Here is a 17767-nt window from a genome sequence, read left to right as displayed (position 1 = left end):
TTTCTTACTCATCTATATGTTACAACTTTGCCTTACCCCTCACTACCAATTATAATGTTCTAGTACGTATTGTGTTGCCATTGGAAGTAGTATACCATGCCATACTTTGTATTGTTGTTCGAATATTTTTACTGCTCTAATTGCCCATTGCTCATGTTTGATCTATTTTTACTGTACACCACCTTGAGTGAATTCCTTCAAAAAGGCGGTAAATAAAGCCTAACAAATAAAATTGTAAGCCACATTGAACTCAAACTTGTATGGGATAATGTGGGATATAAATGTCACAAATAAATAAATAAATAAATAAAGGTAGCAGCAAATGAAATTCATTCTGGAGAGAGAAGGGTGAGTAGTGGAGTACCTAAGGGATTGGTCCTGAGACCAGTTCTGTTCAATATCTTTGTGTATTATATGGAAAGAAAGAGATTTCCCTTCCCATGGATGACAAATACCTGCAAAAGAGTGGACACACTTAAGAGAAAAAAAAAAAAGAAAGATGTAATCTACGATAGCTATTGAAGTAGCAGTTCAGATTTAATGCAAGAAATAGTCTCATATCTTTAGGATGCAGAAACCTGAAGGCTCAGAATAAAATGGGGGGGGGGGGGGGGGGGGGGGGAGTGGAAAGCTGATGTTCACAGAAGAGGAAGGAGATCTCAGGGTTATATAGCACCCGATGATCTTGAAATAGCAAGAGGGTGAAAAGGCAGTGACCAGAGCTAGAGTAACAGGGAACACAGGAAGAGACATTACAAGCATGGAAACAGAGAAAATAATGGTAGATAAAGGCCATATTGGCCTATCCAGTCTGCCCATCCACGCCATCCACTATCCCATCCTCTCCCATAGACATCCTATGTTCTTGTCCAATACTTTCTTGAATTTAGGAACAGTCTGTCTCTATCAGGAGGCTGTTCCACACATCCACCACCCTTTTCTATAAGGAAATATTTTCTTAGCAGAATTAAAAACAAGTGGTAGATGCATCTGCATGAGTTGTTTGCAAGGTTTCATCTAAAATATTGTATTCAGATTTGGAGAACATTCCACCGAAAGGATATAAATAGACCACCAAATGGGTACAGTCTGCATTATAAGCCATATGAGATGAAAATGAAAGATCTAGAAATGTATACCATTTAGGAGAGGTGAGAGGGTAGAAATACAATACAGGCATTTAAACACCTGAAAAGTATTAAACACACACAAAAAGGTAACTTTTCCCAACATAAGTTGTACAATTAAATTATAGAAAATGCCAAGGGGCAGTCTGAGAACGTCATCAGGAATTTTAAAAAGAATTTTTTTTATTTTTTGGGGGGGGGGGGGCAGATGTGTATGGGAGAGATATAGTTGGCGGGCTCTCACCTTTCTCCTCAATGGGCTGCAACATCTGGAGGAGCACTACTGGTCAGCCCACTTTCCTGTATATTTTTCCAACCAGTCAATGAAATGGAGCTTGTCATACCTGACCCACAATCAGAACAGCTCCTAGGGTTACAGCCCTAAGAGCCTATGCTTCTAAGGAATTGAAAGAACCTACAAAGAGCAACACCAAATTTCAATGAGTTGGGTGGAGGAAGGCTGGAAGTTCTGGGCAATTGTTTTGTTAGCTTAGGTAGTGGTATGGATTATTAGAAAACTTGGTAATAAGGCATGTTATGGGAACTCAGGGCCCGATATTCAGAAGGGTATAAAACAGGACAGAAGAGGCTCCTGTCCAATTTGGCCATCCGCCAATATTTAGTGGCACTTAACTGGGCAGTGCTGCTGAATATTAGTTCTAATTGAAAACAGGCAGTTGAAGCTGAGAGCCGGGGCAGACCTGAAGTTATGTAGGCACTGATAATATTCAGTGGCTGTGCCTGCACAGCTAACCAGGTAAGTAGAACCACGTAAATAGCAGTCTTAACTTTGCCCAAATAGCTATGCAGGTACAGCACTGAATACTGGCCACAGCCTCATAACTTCTGGATATTCAATGCCGGTATCTGGACATGGCCCAGCATGGAACATCAGAGTCTAATTAAGCCGGCAACGGTCAGCACTTATAAAAACACTGACCGCTGCCAGCTGAATATTACCTGCTAATAATTACACAGCCTAATATGGCCTACAAGTGGTTTGATAATGCAATTTAAAACTCATGTGCTGCTTTCAATGGCAGGGAATAACAGCTCCTGAAAACACTGATTACTTTGATACTTTCAGGACTGGATTACAAAGTTTCAAAGCTGTTGACAATCTTATCAGTGAAGCTTAATGGGATCTACAAGTATCCACTTTGATAACCCCTTGAAGAATTGCTACTGACATTGGAAGAAGTACTTTGAAGATTTTTTTTTGCGCTATTTTTGAGTGACATTTATTTGGTATTTGGAGAGGCTGTGGTCTCTTAATGGATGAATCTGCTTGGAGTATTTGACAGAATATGTAACCGAATCCAATACATATACTGGATAATTATTAATAGCTTGAATTTTTATTGAAGCTGAAATGGATGTTTAATATTATTGTATAAGAAAGTATTATATGTATGGAGATCTGCATTATTAGATTTCCTGACAGGCAGAAATCCATAAATAGGTTATAGTTATGGGTAATAATTTTGATTAAAGAGTGTGTCACAGTTTAGTGTTGTATTTTCAATATAACTTTTTTTGTGAAGATTTTGTGTACTACGAAGAATAGTAATTGTTTTTATTTCCCTATATAATTGTTTCTTTTTTTGCTACAAGTGGCAACGGCAGAAGCCAGCACGTAAACAGATTCTGAATATGCTCAGGTCAGCTAGGGAGTCAAAGTAGAGATAAAAAAAAATTAAAAATAAAAATGAAGTGTTGGGCATTCAAGTAAATAGACAAGCTGTGTCGGGCTGAATATGGAATCTGTATGCTCATGCGCCTCAAATGGAAGTCACAATTGGGCAAACTGGATGGACGAATGATTTTTTTTTTTAGGGGGTGGGGGGGGTTGTGTTATTTAGTATGCGATTAAAATAGGAGGTGAGGAAGGCCACACAGATGTGCACTGGCAGATCTGTGTATAGGGGAATCAGTACTAGAGGAAAAAGGAGAAGCCAAAATACAGAGCCTATACCACTTTATTAACTATTAGAACAAAAGTCTCCTAACTAAAGAAAGTTTGGAAAGTTCTTACATGTGGTGCACCCATTGATGATTCTCTGCCCCTTGGCATCACATTCATCTTTGAAACGTGTTCCTTTTTTTATCCTGAATAAAACGTCAGAATGAACAATTGCACAACCTATTTAAAAACAAGCAAATAAAAAAACCAAATAAACACAGGATTAAAGCAAGTCTTCCCATCCCAAAGCTCCAACTCAAATCCAATAATACACAGATTTTTTTCACATTACTCTTCTTGCACAAACAGCCCATTAAAATATGCAAATCGGTTTCACCAAACTTTTTGTGACCGAGTTTGTATGAAATCACAACTTGACTGCAAACAAAATCTTAATTATACCTTTAAAAAGATGTTTAAATTTTTTTTTTTTTTTTGGGGGGGGGGGGGAGGGGGAAGCCTTCTGCTCTTGCAACATTTTTCTGGCATTATTTTGGTTATGATGAATCACTAATCGGCTGATTTATTGGGATTTTTCAGCTCCATTAGTGAAACAGCACAATTTTTGACAATGGCTTCGCACACACAAAATCATGAGCTCATTTTACTAAGCAGCAATAGAGATTCTCACATGGAAAATGCAACGAAGCCCACAGGAATTAAATGGGCTTTGTCGCATTTGCCGCACTAAGAAGTCAGTACCACGGCTTAGTAAAAGGAGCCCCACGTGCACTATTTGCCATTTTAATGCATTTGCAAAGCCACTGCAGATTCGTATATCAGCCTTAGTAAAACCCTTATCCTTTGAAATTCATAGACTTGCAGAAAATCTTACACAGCAAGAAATCTCTACAGGAACAGGTCAGTATCTCCTTGAGAAAAACAAATGCCATGGGTCACAGATTTGTGAGAACCTGGATTTTGCAGCCATGAATTTGGGGACTGAACACATGCAACTCTAAGTCTGCCTGATAAGCAGAGAAGACACTGCTTCACCCAGTGAAAACAGGGCTCTGTGGATCTCCTTCACCACACGTGCATACAACTCCTTCTGCCATTCTTCCAAAAGCTGCCACTCTTCCTGGGAGAAACAGACTACCGCATCATGGAACGTCACCGAAGCCTGAAATAATAACATATACAGAGCACTGTCAGTATACCTAGAACTGGACAAATTAGTTTACAGAACTACAATATCTTTTTGCTGAAAAACCAGGATTCATTGAAGGTTGTGAATACACTCTTATAGAACCAAGATTAAAATAACCCAAAATTGTAGAAGACATTTAATCCTGTTTGACTAGTCCGGATTAGTGGGTATTTGCAATGGAAGCAGAGAACAAGACCTTCAGTGACTTCACTTCCCCTATAAGAGGAGAGTGCAGCAAGAAGCACCAAACCTCTCGCGAGAACCGCGACGATGGCGTTTGGAGGTCCCGCTGAGTTTACAGCGCCAGGAGAGGCTGACCTCTTGGGACAGGATATTTCGTTGTCCCCTCCATCGCGATCTCAACCGCCACAACCGACTGGGCCCAATTATGGAGGCGACCTGCAAAACCGCGACGACGGCGAAGCGGTGAGTCAACTGGGCCCCATAGCGATCTCCCCAGTCGATGCCTGTGTTTCATCTAAGGCCCAGAAAGTGCCGGTATTACTCGAGGCTATATGGGAGATACTTCAGACGGTCTTAACCTCAACTAGCAAGATCGACTCTCTCGTGAGTAACGTTCAAACTTTGTCTAAAGACCTTACAGCAATGAAAAATGAAGTCTCAGAAAGAATGAATCATTTATCTGGTGAAAATGTAAAAATGAAAGAAATTTCAGCAAAGCTTATACAGGACAATACATTGATTCATAGCAGACTGAAGTACTTTGAAAATTACAACAGGAGGCTTAATTTGCGTTTGTTGAACTTTCCAAGAACTTTAGTTTATTCCCCTTTGGATATCTTCAAACGATATTTGATGGAAAATTTGAAATTTACAGAAGATAAAATACCTCCACTCAATAAAGTATATTATTTGCCAGCAAGAAAATTGAAAGATGGCCCCCAAGAACTACTACAAACAGAACCTGATTTAAATGTATCGGAACTATTAGAATCTTCCTTGACTGAAATAACTGAAAGAAACTCTTTTGGTATCTTTTATTTTTCAACAGGACCTGGAACTGGTTAGAAAAACTGCATTAAAGCACTTACAAACCCCATTTTATGGGAAAAAAGTACTAGTCTTTCCAGATGTCACTAAACAGACTCAGGCTAGAAGGAAAGAGTTTTTGGCACTAAGATCCGCAACATTAGCTCTGGGAACCTCTTTTAATCTCAATTACCCATGTAAATGCAATGTGAAATATCTAGGGGTTAAATATGTATTTTTTGTTTCTGAGCATCTGAAACAGTTTATTACACAGAAAAAGGTTTTATAATTTATGTTGGAGTTTAGTAGGTCTGATTAGCCTTGGAAAAAGAGATTAATGAAAAAGTAAAAATGCGCGGTATATACTGTTAAGCCTTTACCTCTTAATTTTTGAAGATATTTGAAACTAATCTCCTGAGTAGTATTAAGTTCCAGCCCCTTTAATTTGGGGTCTAATACAAGTTGATAATCTATATTTTCCTTATTTAATTTTATTTTTCCCTAGAGAAAAATGCCTGTAACCTGTTAAACTGCTTTACCTGTTCAAGATATATTCTTGTAAATTAATGAAAATGATAAATAAAGTTAATAAAAAAAAAAAAGAAGCACCAAACCTAAGCTCTAAGAACATAATCTAGGTGAAATTAATTCATACCTGTTAACTTATTTTCTTTAGTCCGGCCACAAGAAAGCTGTACAAATGGGTTAAATTCCATCCACAGTGAAATCTAACCCATACCCACCTGTTCCTGCTAAGATCCATTCCATCCCCACAATTAGTCTCCTCCATCCTCACCCATACCTGCAGGAGTTGACACTTTATTTACTTGCTCGCAGCCCTCTGTTTCCTTCCAACCCCAACAATCTCCTGTAGATTTTTGGATGGAATTCGCTATTCAACCAATAAGTGTTCCAAGCTTTAAGTCTGGTGTTCCAGCTGTCTCTCAGTGCATTCCAAGCCTCATTCTGAAGTCACCAGAGATTTTGACTACACTCCCGCGGGAATCCCACAGCAACTTCTTTTATCCCCATGGGACTCCCGCAATCCCTATTCCAGTGCAGCTCTCTAGTTGTGTCCCTTTCCTACTAGGAGATGGAAGTAAAAAGCTGAGTTTTCCAGTGACACCACCAGATATAGGCTGGTGCTCTGCTGGAACTTTCCAGTATGCCACTGCCAAAGCAGCCTAAGGTCCCATGAGCCATCCTAAAGCCCCATCCACCACTGCAGCATTATCAGATTAAGTAATTCACTAAAACTTGAACCTTCTACACATTAAATGAATGGCAGAGAGAGCAGAGTGCCCAGGGAGTCCCCAGGCCACAGTCTTCTAGGGTGGAAACACCAGAACTGTCAAGGGGGACTTATCTTTGAGAGGAATATTTAAGCCATGCTCCCAGCTTTGCCCCACTCTGCCCAGCCATGCCATCACTCCCTCCAGACCCGTCCACTCCACCTCCTGGCTCCACTCCAACAAACCTCGGCCACAGCACCAACAACCCACCTCTCTCTCAAGCAGCAGGAAATGTCTATATAAAACATTATCTCCTGCTGCTGTGGGACCAGTCTTGTGATAAGAGCTGTGAGATTTTGCAGTTCTTATCATGAGACTGGTTGCACAGCAGCTAAGATGATGTCTTATTAACACCATCTTCTGCTGCCAAATGGAAGGGGATGCTGCTTAGTGCAGTGGTGTATTTAGGATACAGTGAACCCCTGTGAGAAAAAATTAAGATGGGCCCCCTATAGCTCTATTTCTCCCAAGGTATTAGGGATGGGGAGGGGCAGAAGAGGGAACCCTTTCAGAGTCCAATAAACAAACCCTGCCAGAAGTAATACACTCCAGACCTACATAGAAAATCTATCATAGAAATAGAAACTGAAATGCAAGATATTAGATATGCACATTTCCCAAAGTTAACACGTTACAATACATTTAGAAAAAAATTTATTTTTCTACCTTTGTTGTCTCAGCATTGCTTTGATCTAAGTGTTTCTCTTCTGCTTTGAATTTTTCCTTAACTCTCTCCTATGGATATTTCTTCTCCCTCTATGTCCACTATCCATCTTTCTGCTGCATCCCTTATCCATCATATCCAGCATCTCCCCTTTGTGTCCAGCATTGCCTCTCTGTGTCCCTGCCCCTAGCCCTATGCTCCTTCCGTACCCAGCATCACTTCACTGTCTGTTCCTTCCCATATCCAGCTTATTCCTTCTCTCTTCCTTTCCTCCTGCATCCCCTAGCTCAGCATTTCTGTCTCTGTCCTGCTACTTCCCCCCCCCCCTCAAAAAAAAAAAACATGGGGCCAGCATTTCTCTCTCTTCTCTGCTGATCTGCTGTTAGTAATATGCAACCTGTCGTTAAAATAGTCCATATTATAAGACTGGCCAATGTGACGCCGCTTTTTAAAAGGCATTCTAAAGGTGATCCAGGAAATTATAGACCGGTAAGTCTGATGTCAGTGATGGACAAAACAGTGGAAACTATTATAAAGAATAAAATTACGGAACACATAGACAAACATGGTTTAATGGGATAGAGTCAGCATGGATTTAGCCAAGGGAAGTCTTGCCTCACCAATTCTTTGAAAGCATGAATAAACATGTGGATAAAGGTGAGCCGGTTGTTGAAGTGTATCTAGATTTTCATAAAGCCTTTTGATAAAGCTCCTCATGAGAGACTCTTGAGAAAGTCAGAGAGTCATGGAATAGGAGGCAAGGTTATGGTGTGGATTAGGAATTGGTTATTGGACAGAAAACAGAGGTTAGGGTTAAATGGTCACTTCACTCAATGGAGGAGTGTAAACGGTGGAGTGGCGCAGAGATCAGTACTGGGACCAGTGCTATTTAACATACTTATAAATGATATGGAAATCGGGACGACGAGTGAGGTGATTAAATTTGCAGAAGTCACAAAACTATTTAAGGTTGTTAAAGAAAGTGCCGACTGTGAAATATTGCAGGAAGACCTTAGGAAACTGGAAGATGGGCATCTAAATGGCAGATGAAATTTAACATGAACAAATGCAAGGTGATGCACATTGGGAAGAATAATCCGAATCATAGTTACCTGATGCACTCAAGAAAAAGATCTGGGTGTCGTAGGTAATATGCTGAAATCTTCTGCTCAGTGTGCGGCAGTGGCCAAAAAAGCAAACAGGATGTTAGGAATTATTAGGAAAGGGATGCTGAATAAAACTGAAAATACTATAATGCCTCTGTACCGCTCCATGGTGCAACTGCACCTTGAGTATTGCATCAGAGCTGGTCGCCGTATCTCAAAAAATATATAGAATATATAGCGGAATTAGAATAGGTTCAAAGAAGAGCAATGATAAAAGGAGATGGAACTCTCATATGAGGAAAGGCTAAAGGTTAGGGCTCTTCAGCTTGGAAAAGAGACGGATGAGAGACGATATGATTGAGGTCTACAAAATCCTGAGTGGTGTAGAACAAGTAGAAGTAAATCAATTTTTTATTCGTTTGAAAAGTACAAAGACTAGGGAACACTCAAGGAAGCTGCATGGAAATACTTTTAAAACAAATAAGAGGAAATATTTTTTTCACTCAATGAATAGTTAAGCTCTGGAACTCTTTGCCAGAGGATGTAGTAACAGAAGTTAGCGTGTCTGGGTTTAAAAAAAAGATTTGGACAAGTTCCTGAAGGAAAAGTTTAGTTTGTTATTGAGACAGACATGGGGAAGCAACTGTTTGCCCCAGGATTGGTAGCATGGAATGTTGTTACTAATTGGGTTTCTGCCAGGTACTTGTGACCCTGGCTTGGCCACTATTTGGAAAGACGATAATAGGCTAGGATGGACTATTCGTCACACCCAGTATGGCAACTCTTTTATGTTCTTATGCCCCCACTGACCCATCTTGGGACCAGCATCCTTCCCTCTTGCACCTTTGAATCCCCTCCTCCTCCCTCCCCTTGTGGTCTGATATCTCTCTCTCCCTCGGTCAAGTGTCTCCCCCCCCCCCCCCCCCAATTCACACCTCCCTTTCTGGTCTGGTTATTCTTTCTTCCCTCACCCTCCAGGTCCAGCACCTCTCTTCGTCTCTCCCCTCATCCACCACCTTGTGGGTCCAGCATTTGTTTCCCTTCCCCCTCCACAGATCTAGCCTCTCTGTGCTCATTCTTCCCATTCACGGATCTGGCAACTCCCTCTGTTCCACACCCCTCCTCCCTGCGGCCCTCCCAAACCAGTGGCTGGCAGAGAGAGCACTGTAAGCAGGTTGCCTGTGGCCAGCCCCACCAGGGACTTTCATCTGTCAGGGGTACTCCAGGACTGGACTTGAGAAGCACTATCCTAGGGCACGCCAAGAAGAGCAGATCAGAGGTAGTAGTACACTATACTGAACCTGAGAATCATTGCCTGAAAGTGTAAGTCCCACCATGGAGATCAGCAAGCCACTGACCATGACTACACAAACCCTTGCCTCAATCTTATGTTTCACTAGGGGAGAAGCAGCTCTTCGAGACTGTTGTCCCAAGAGGTTCAGCAGACAGAATACATTACTACTGCATCAATATGCCACCATCTGCTGAGACACAAAACTGACCACCATGCACTTATAGGGGGAGGCAAATTCATTGGACATCTTGATCTCTGGCTCCATCTATAGGGTGTCTGGCAGAATAACTAGTAAGAAGCTGTTAAAACTACAAAAGTCCCTTCTGAAGAAAGTGTCTTTGTAACCTTGAAAGTTCAGATATATCATCTTTAGCTAGTTGGTCCAAGAGTCCAAATAAGTGTCTCACAACCTGTAAAGAACTCAATTTTCTCCAAAACCAACAGGACTACTAGAACTCTGCATGTCTACAAAATCATATACAGCCCATTTTCATACACATATAGCTTAAGTTATTCAATCAAGGACAGCCTAACTGGGTCTCCATCTTTATAGCGCTATGCTTTACTTATTACATGTGCAGCATCTTTTCACTTGGATTAAAGATAATCACTGGTGCTAAGTTTTAACACAAATTTAAGAAGCAGCTGCAATGGAGCTTATTTTCTTTCATAAGTTTAGTACAGGTGGGCAAAAGGATACAATTTTGCCAAATTGTTGTTTGGTTGTCTTTGATAATTCATGCTTTATTGATAAAGTGACTTGGTTTGAGAGGACTATAAACTGGTGGCAAGATGGTTTCCAGCATGCTTGTATATGCTCCCCCTTCCCCCCCCCCCCCCCCCCCCCCCCCCATTTAATCAACATGCAATCATTTCTAGAAAATGCTCCTACTTGGCAGGAGGTTGGTCCGGGCATATTCCTTCTTCTCAACTGCACAAATAAAGCGTTTGGGTTGCTACTGCATTTTGGGAAGGCAACAAGAAGAGGAGAGCACACAGAGTCAAATAACGTTGTCTACTCCTTCAGTAGCTGTACAGCAGTTTTGCAATTCCTTCAGTGTTTACACAACCCTGGATCTTGTCTCAGTGGTTCCTACAGATCAGAAAGGAAGAAAAATGAGATTATATGTTTGGACACGTCCATTTTATTAGCCAAATAATGCTACCCTCTGTGGCATTAGAGCAGTGGCCCATATTTGCTGTACAGATTTTTTTTTTCAGTACAAGTGGCTCCGAGACCTCAAAGGTACTACCAGCTAGCTCAGAAACAGAAATGTAACTCATAAACCAAACAACTAAACAGATTTACGATAACTGCATGATGGGGAGTCTCTTAGGTTGCAGCTTTCTATTTGGTTGATTTGGCTTCAGTCCTGCCACTAAACCTAGAGGTTCAGGAAGATGCTTTTCCAAAAGAGAACCACATGCAGTCGTGATAAAATTTTTCAAAAATAAAACTTTCACAACCATTAATGATCACAAAACACCATTACCATTAATGGTGCACAACCAAAAACACAGACTCCATTCATTCAGAAAAGGTGAATCAGCCATCTATCTATAAAGAAATCATTTCAGAATCAATACATATACATAAAACGCATAGCACCATTCAATATCTAAATGCAACTCAAACAGATGTGTACTAGCCTAAACATACTAGGTCAAACCGTCCATCAAATCTAGTTCCTTGTTTCTATCACTGGCCAGTCCAGGTCACAGATACCTCACAGGACCACCCTTGGAACCATTCTTCTTAAACACTAGTATAAGTTGACCATACTACAATCTATTGAAAAGCGACCAACTTTATTAAACATATGCTCAATATACACAAATACTACATCTGTCCTATTCACTTCTAATGTCTGTCTCCCTCCTTCCATATCATCATGCTGATCAATCCATAGACTGGTGGGATGTACCGAAGCAGTACTCACCCAGGGTGGGACATAGAAATCCCTGACCGCAACACTGAAGCTCCAAACCGGGCCTCCGCCCAAGCAGCCACAGTCAAGCGGTAATGCTTGGAGAAGGTATGGGCCAATGCCCAAGTTGCCGCCTTGCAAATCTCTTCCAAGGAGACGGACCCGGCCTCTGCCATCGAGGCCGCCTGAGCTCTAGTGGAGTGAGCCTTCAGCTGGATAGGCGGCACCTTCCCCGCGGCCACATAAGCCGCTGCAATGGCTTCCTTGACCCATCTTGCCACTGTAGGCTTAGCAGCCTGCAGACCCTTACGAGGACCTGCAAACAGGACAAACAGATGATCCGACTTCTGGAAATCATTGGTCACTTCCAAGTATCTGATGATGACTCATCTCACATCCAGATATTTGAGAGCAGAGTATTCCTCTGGGTAGTCCTCCCTACGAAAGGAAGGGAGACAGAGCTGCTGATTCACATGGAAGCGAGAAACAATCTTGGGCAGGAAGGAAGGCACTGCCTGCCTCAGTGAACTGCAGAAAGGGCTCTCGACATGAGAGTGCCTGGAGCTGGGAAACTCTTCTGGCTGAAGTGATAGTCACCAAAAGACTGCTTTCAACGTCAGGTCTTTCAGAGATGCCCTTGACAAGGGTTCAAAAGGTGGCTTCTGCAAGGCTCTTAGCACCAGGTTGAGATTCCACGCAGGCACCACTGAGTGCAGAGGAGGGCGCAGGTGATTAACTCCCTTGAGAAAGCGCACCACATCTGGCTGCGAAGCCAGGGAAGCACCCTTCAGGCGGCCCCTGAAGCAAGCCAGAGCCGCTACCTGGACTTTAAGGGAACTGAGCGACAGGCCTTTCTCCAGACCTTCTTGCAGGAACGCCAACACTGAAGAAATTGGAGCAGTGAAGGGAGAAAGTGAGCCTGCTTCACACCACGCTGCAAAGGTACGCCAAACCCTGGCGTAAGCAGTAGAAATAGAGCGCTTCCTCGCTCTCAGCATAGTGGCGATGACCTTGTCTGAGAAGCCCTTCTTTCTCAGACGCTGCCGCTCAATAGCCAGGCCGTAAGACCAAAGGGGGAGGGATCCTCCATCACCACGGGACCCTGATGCAACAGGCCCTGCTCCACTGGCAGCCGCAGAGGATCGTCCACTGAGAGCCTGATCAAGTCCGCATACCAGGGACGTCTGGGCCAGTCCGGACCCACCAGGATTATCCGGCCCGGATGCTTTACCACCCGGTCTAGCACCCTGCCCAACATGGGCCAGGGCGGGAACACATAGAGAAGCTCCTGTGTCGGCCACTGTTGGAGAAGAGCATCTACTCCCAGGGATCGAGGGTCCCGTCCTCTGCTGAAAAAGCGCGGCACTTGGCAATTGGCTGATGACGCCATCAGATCTAGGCTCGGCTGGCCCCAGCGCTTCATGATGTCCAAGAACGCCTGAGCAGATAGCTGCCACTCTCCGGGATCCAAGGTATGGCGACTGAAAAAGTCCGCCTTGACATTCATGACTCCGGCAATGTGGGCCGCTGACAGCTGTTCCAAGTTCGCTTCCGCCCACTGGCATAGATTCATGGCTTCCTTGGCTAGAGGGGCGCTCTTGGTACCTCCCTGGCAGTTGACATAGGCCACAGCCGTGGCATTGTCCGACAGGACCCCTACTGGCTTCAACGCCAGTACCGGGATGAACTCCAAAAGCGCCAACCGAATGGCTCTGAGTTCCAGGAGGTTGATAGACCACTTTGCCTCTGCAGGAGACCAGAGCCCCTGCGCTGTCCTTCCCAAGCAGTGGGCTCCCAGCCCGACAAAGAGGCGTCCGTTGTGACGACAATCCACTCCGGGGTCACCAGAGGCATTCCTGCAGACAACTTGTCTGTCTGCAGCCACCAGCTCAGCGCCTTGCGCACTGCTGGGTCCAAGGGAAGGCGCACAGCATAATCCTCCGACACCGGAGTCCAGCGCTGCAGCAGAGAGTGTTGTAGTGGTCTCATATGAGCCCTGGCCCAGGGCACTACTTCCATCGTGGCCGTCATAGAGCCCAACAGCTGCACATAGTCCCAAGCCCGAAGAGGAGAGGCTACTAGGAACTGGTCCACCTGAGCCTGAAGTTTGACAATCCGATTGTCCGGCAGGAACACTCTGCCCACTTGGGTGTCGAATCGAACTCCCAGATACTCCAGGGACTGAGTCGGGCGCAGCTGGCTTTTCTCCCAGTTGATGATCCACCCCAGGGAGCTCAAAAGAGCAATCACCCGGTCCACAGCTTTGCCGCACTCTGCATAAGAGGGGGCTCGGATCAACCAGTCGTCCAGATAAGGATGGACTTGTACTCCTTCCTTTCGCAGGAAGGCCGCGATGACCACCATTACTTTGGAGAAGGTCCGCGGAGCAGTAGCCAACCCGAAAGGGAGGGCTCTGAACTGGAAGTGTCGGCCCTGGACTGCAAAACGCAGAAAGCGTTGATGAGGAGGCCAGATGGGAATATGCAGGTACGCTTCCTTGATGTCCAAGGAAGCCAAGAACTCCCCTGCCTTCACTGCCGCTATAACAGAGCGGAGAGTCTCCATGCGAAAGTGCCACACTTTCAAGGCCCGATTGACCCCTTTGAGGTCGAGGATAGGCCGGACAGAACCTCCTTTCTTTGGTACCACAAAGTAAATGGAGTAACATCCCTTGCCAATCTGATTTTCTGGCACCGGAACGACCGCACCCAGGCGTATCAGGTTGTCCAAGGTCTGCTGCACTGCCACAGCTTGACCGGAGACTTGCAGGGAGAGAGTACAAACCTGTCTCTTAAGGGTCGGAAGAACTCTAGCTTGTAGCCGTCTCTGATGACTTCCAGAACCCAAGCGTCTGAAGTTACCCTGGTCCACTCGCCCAGAAACGAGGACAGGCGTCCTCCAATCTGCACTGGGCCATGGACCAGGGCCCCGTCATTGGGTACTAGACCCTGGGGGAGGACCGGAGGGCGCACCTCCGGGACGGCGGTCTCTGCGAAAGGAATGCTGCTTGGGGGAGAAGTTCCTTTGAAGGAAGAGGGGGCAGAGGAGCCCGACTTGCCCGGGCGGTACCGACGGGCTTCCTGAAACCGTCCTCTGGAGTTACCAGGGCGAGCACCACTGGCCCGAGCCCTGATCTCTGGTAACCTCTTGCCCTTAGACGTGCCGAGATCGGTCACAATTTTGTCCAGCTCGACCCCAAAGAGCAGCTTGCCTTTAAAAGGCAACTTTGCCAGGCGGGACTTAGATGCGTGGTCAGCAGACCAATGCTTCAGCCAAAGCCACCGCCGCGCAGAGACTGTCTGAGCCATACCTTTAGCCGAGGCTCTCAAGACATCATACAGTAAGTCTGCCAAATAAGCCAGGCTCGATTCCAGGGCCGGCCACTCAGCCCTCAAGGAAGGATCCGAGGGGGAAGCCCGCTGCACAATCGTCAGGCACGCCCTGGCCACGTAGGAGCCGCAAACTGAGGCCTGCAAACTTAAGGCAGCCACCTCAAAGGACGACCTTAAGGCTGCCTCCAATCTTCTGTCTTGGGCGTCCTTTAGGGCCGTGCCACCTTCCACCGGCAACGCCGTTTTCTTAGTCACCGCAGTGATTAAAGAATCCACGGTAGGCCAAAGAAAGGTCTCCCGTTCACTTTCAGGCAAAGGATAGAGGCGGGACATAGCCCTAGCCACTTTAAGGCTCGCTTCCGGGACATCCCATTGAGCCGAAATTAAGGTGTGCATGGCATCATGCACGTGGAAGGTTCTAGGCGGGCGCTTCGTCCCCAGCATAATGGCGGAGCCAACAGGGGCTGAGGGAGAGACGTCCTCTGGAGAGGAAATCTTCAAAATGCTCATGGCCTGCACTAACAGGTTGGGCAAATCCTCTGAGCGAAAGATCCGTGCTGCAGAGGGGTCATCCGCTCCATCCGAGCGGGAATCCGTCTCCTCCAAGGAATCCCCAAAGGACCGTTGGGAGAACTCAGATACGCTGCCCTCATCTACATCAGAGGAAACAGAGTCCTCTAAGGCCTGGGAATCCACCCGAGGGCGTTTACTTCCGGGGGCCTCAACCCCTTTATCGGACAAGGGAGAAGGGGCAGCGTTTTGCATAAGAAAGGCCTGATGCAGCAGCAAAATAAACTCGGGGGAGAAACCCCCCAGACTGTGCACTTCAGCAGCCTGGGCCACAGCCCTAGACGCACCCTCAACCGGCGCTCGCAAGAGCGGGGGAGAAACATGCTGCGCATCCAAGATGGCGTCCGGCGCGACACTCCGTGAAGGAGCCGCGCGGGAAGAACAGCGCTTAACTAGCCGCTTTTCTGCCGTCACCCAAATGAAGGGCGGCCATGGCATTAACGTCTCCCACCTCAAGGGCGGCCCAAGAAGAAGCCGTCCGAGCAGCGTGGCCGGCCAAGATGGCGGAGGCGAGCAGCGGGGGATGGGCGTTTATGGCGGGAAAAACCGCCGCACCCGAGGAAGAACCGGGACACTGACCGGCCTCCAAACTGACACCCAACAAGGGCGAATCAGACTTTAAAACCCCCGCATCCCCGCTAGACGCGCACACGCGGTCCGGAGAGCGATTCTTTGCGCCCTCGCCCTCCAACGCCATCAGCCACGTGGAGATCAATCGGGGAACCCCCTGCCCGCTACAAAAAGGTAAAATTACCTGCTTTCTGCTCCGAGTTGTAACGACCTGGGGTCCCAGTGAGTAGCTGCAATAAACGTTTAAATAAACGTCGAAAATAAACGCCCTTAAGGACGTCCAAAATTTTTTTTTTTTTTTTAAACAGAGCCAGCAGGAGGGGGGGGAGAAAAGGAGGGACCTGGCACCACCAGGTTTGCACTTGCTCAAGAAGAGCCCTCAACCCCAGGCACTCAACAAAACCTAAAAATTAGGCTTGGAGGCCTAGCCAGAGCTGCTGCTGTGTGTGACCACCACCTGCTGAGATAGAGAACATACCGAGGAGTTTCCGGCAGCACATGACCACATATAGGGAGGCAAAAGGATTGCTCTCTATCTCCACCTGCTGGTAGATGGACACAACCCACCAGTCTATGGATTGATCAGCATGATGATATGGAACCATCTTTCCTCCGTAAGGAAAGGAGGAGGTTAAAAAACGTTAGCACTTTCCTCACAAAAGAGGAGTATTCACATTTAAAAAAAAATCGCCTCCTTCCATGTATGTATACAATAAAAAAAATTACATTCCGCTACATACTATTACTGGATCTATTACTGGATCTGTGCAGTTTACAATATTAAAATAAACTAGGCAACCCCATTCTGACAAATAATCATTACCACTAAAATACCCCCAATTCATTCATGTGTGTGTAGCAACAATATAAATGGGTTTAATAGCTTATGAAAACAATGATTACGAGTTAACCTTAAATCTAAAGGTAATGAAATCCATCATTGTGCTGAAATGTAAACAAAACAAACAAACCCTAGTCTCGCAACCTGATAGAGACGTGACAGTGCCTTTGATGTGAAACCTTGCACTTCGGTCCCATGTTAACAATAAGGATGCGTTACCAGAACGAACCATTCCACCCAAATTAAGCGTATGCACGGAGAACCAACCCATCCTTTACCTGGTCAAAGCAGCCCTCTAAAAGCAAACCATGCTGCTCAGACTCTTTGTACATAAGAAATATTTTTCTTACTTAACTAAAAAACAAAGAAGCTGGCCTGGGATTTATGTAATTTTTTTTCAAGTTTGCGCAGAAGCAAACCAGTAATCTATCTCAAACCCCACCACCCAATGTCTATTTTATTCACTAACGAAAGCCTGGAGCCAAGTCACAATCAGCGAAATAAATAAGATTTTAAACCCCTCCCCTCCTTGACAGCCGTTCTTTGCTAAAAGGTCTGCACTAGACAATGTTTCCCAGCGCCCAGGAGGGTTCAGAGATATTCCGGTAGGTATTGTCGCACACTGATTACAGCTGCTGTAACGTCTTTCTATTTACCAGCAACACGGTAATCAAAGAGCTTGAATAAAAACAGGAAACGAAGTGACGTCAACACGTTGAAACCAATTGGGTAATTTGTTTCCACTCCCACGCGCAGCTGTCATCCCGATACACTCAAAACAAAGCAAACAAACCTGTGAGCTGCTGCATGCACGTTGTCGTTCTTTATTGTTGGTAACATTTTTATTTCTCACTTATATTTTCAAACATACCAGTTTGTGAAGGCAGCATACGGATGTACACATAGGAAGTATAATAACGGAATAACTTTTCATAGGGTA

At 45.2% G+C, this 17767-nt stretch overlaps 1 protein-coding gene across 3 annotated transcripts in view; it reads right to left on the bottom strand.

The window, feature by feature from the left end:
- Nucleotides 1–17418, bottom strand: part of LOC115476560 (zinc finger protein 211-like) — a 112614-nt gene extending 95196 nt beyond the window's left edge. For 2 of the 3 annotated variants that reach the window (XM_030212987.1, XM_030212989.1), the window contains exons 1-4: nucleotides 17106–17418; nucleotides 10479–10679; nucleotides 4087–4213; nucleotides 3163–3270 (exon numbers count right to left, since the gene is read on the bottom strand). In XM_030212987.1, the coding sequence (XP_030068847.1) occupies nucleotides 3163–3270; nucleotides 4087–4213; nucleotides 10479–10502 (259 nt within the window). In that variant the 5' untranslated portion in view covers nucleotides 10503–10679; nucleotides 17106–17418. Of the gene's footprint in view, nucleotides 1–3162; nucleotides 3271–3925; nucleotides 4214–10478; nucleotides 10680–17105 lie in introns of those variants that run through there. The other variant, XM_030212988.1, reaches the window with a different exon arrangement.
- Nucleotides 17419–17767: the final 349 nt, after the last annotated feature.

The sequence above is a fragment of the Microcaecilia unicolor genome, chromosome 8 (genome assembly GCF_901765095.1).
Source record: "Microcaecilia unicolor chromosome 8, aMicUni1.1, whole genome shotgun sequence".
NCBI lineage: Eukaryota > Metazoa > Chordata > Amphibia > Gymnophiona > Siphonopidae > Microcaecilia > Microcaecilia unicolor.
This window is presented reverse-complemented; position numbering and strand designations above follow the sequence as displayed.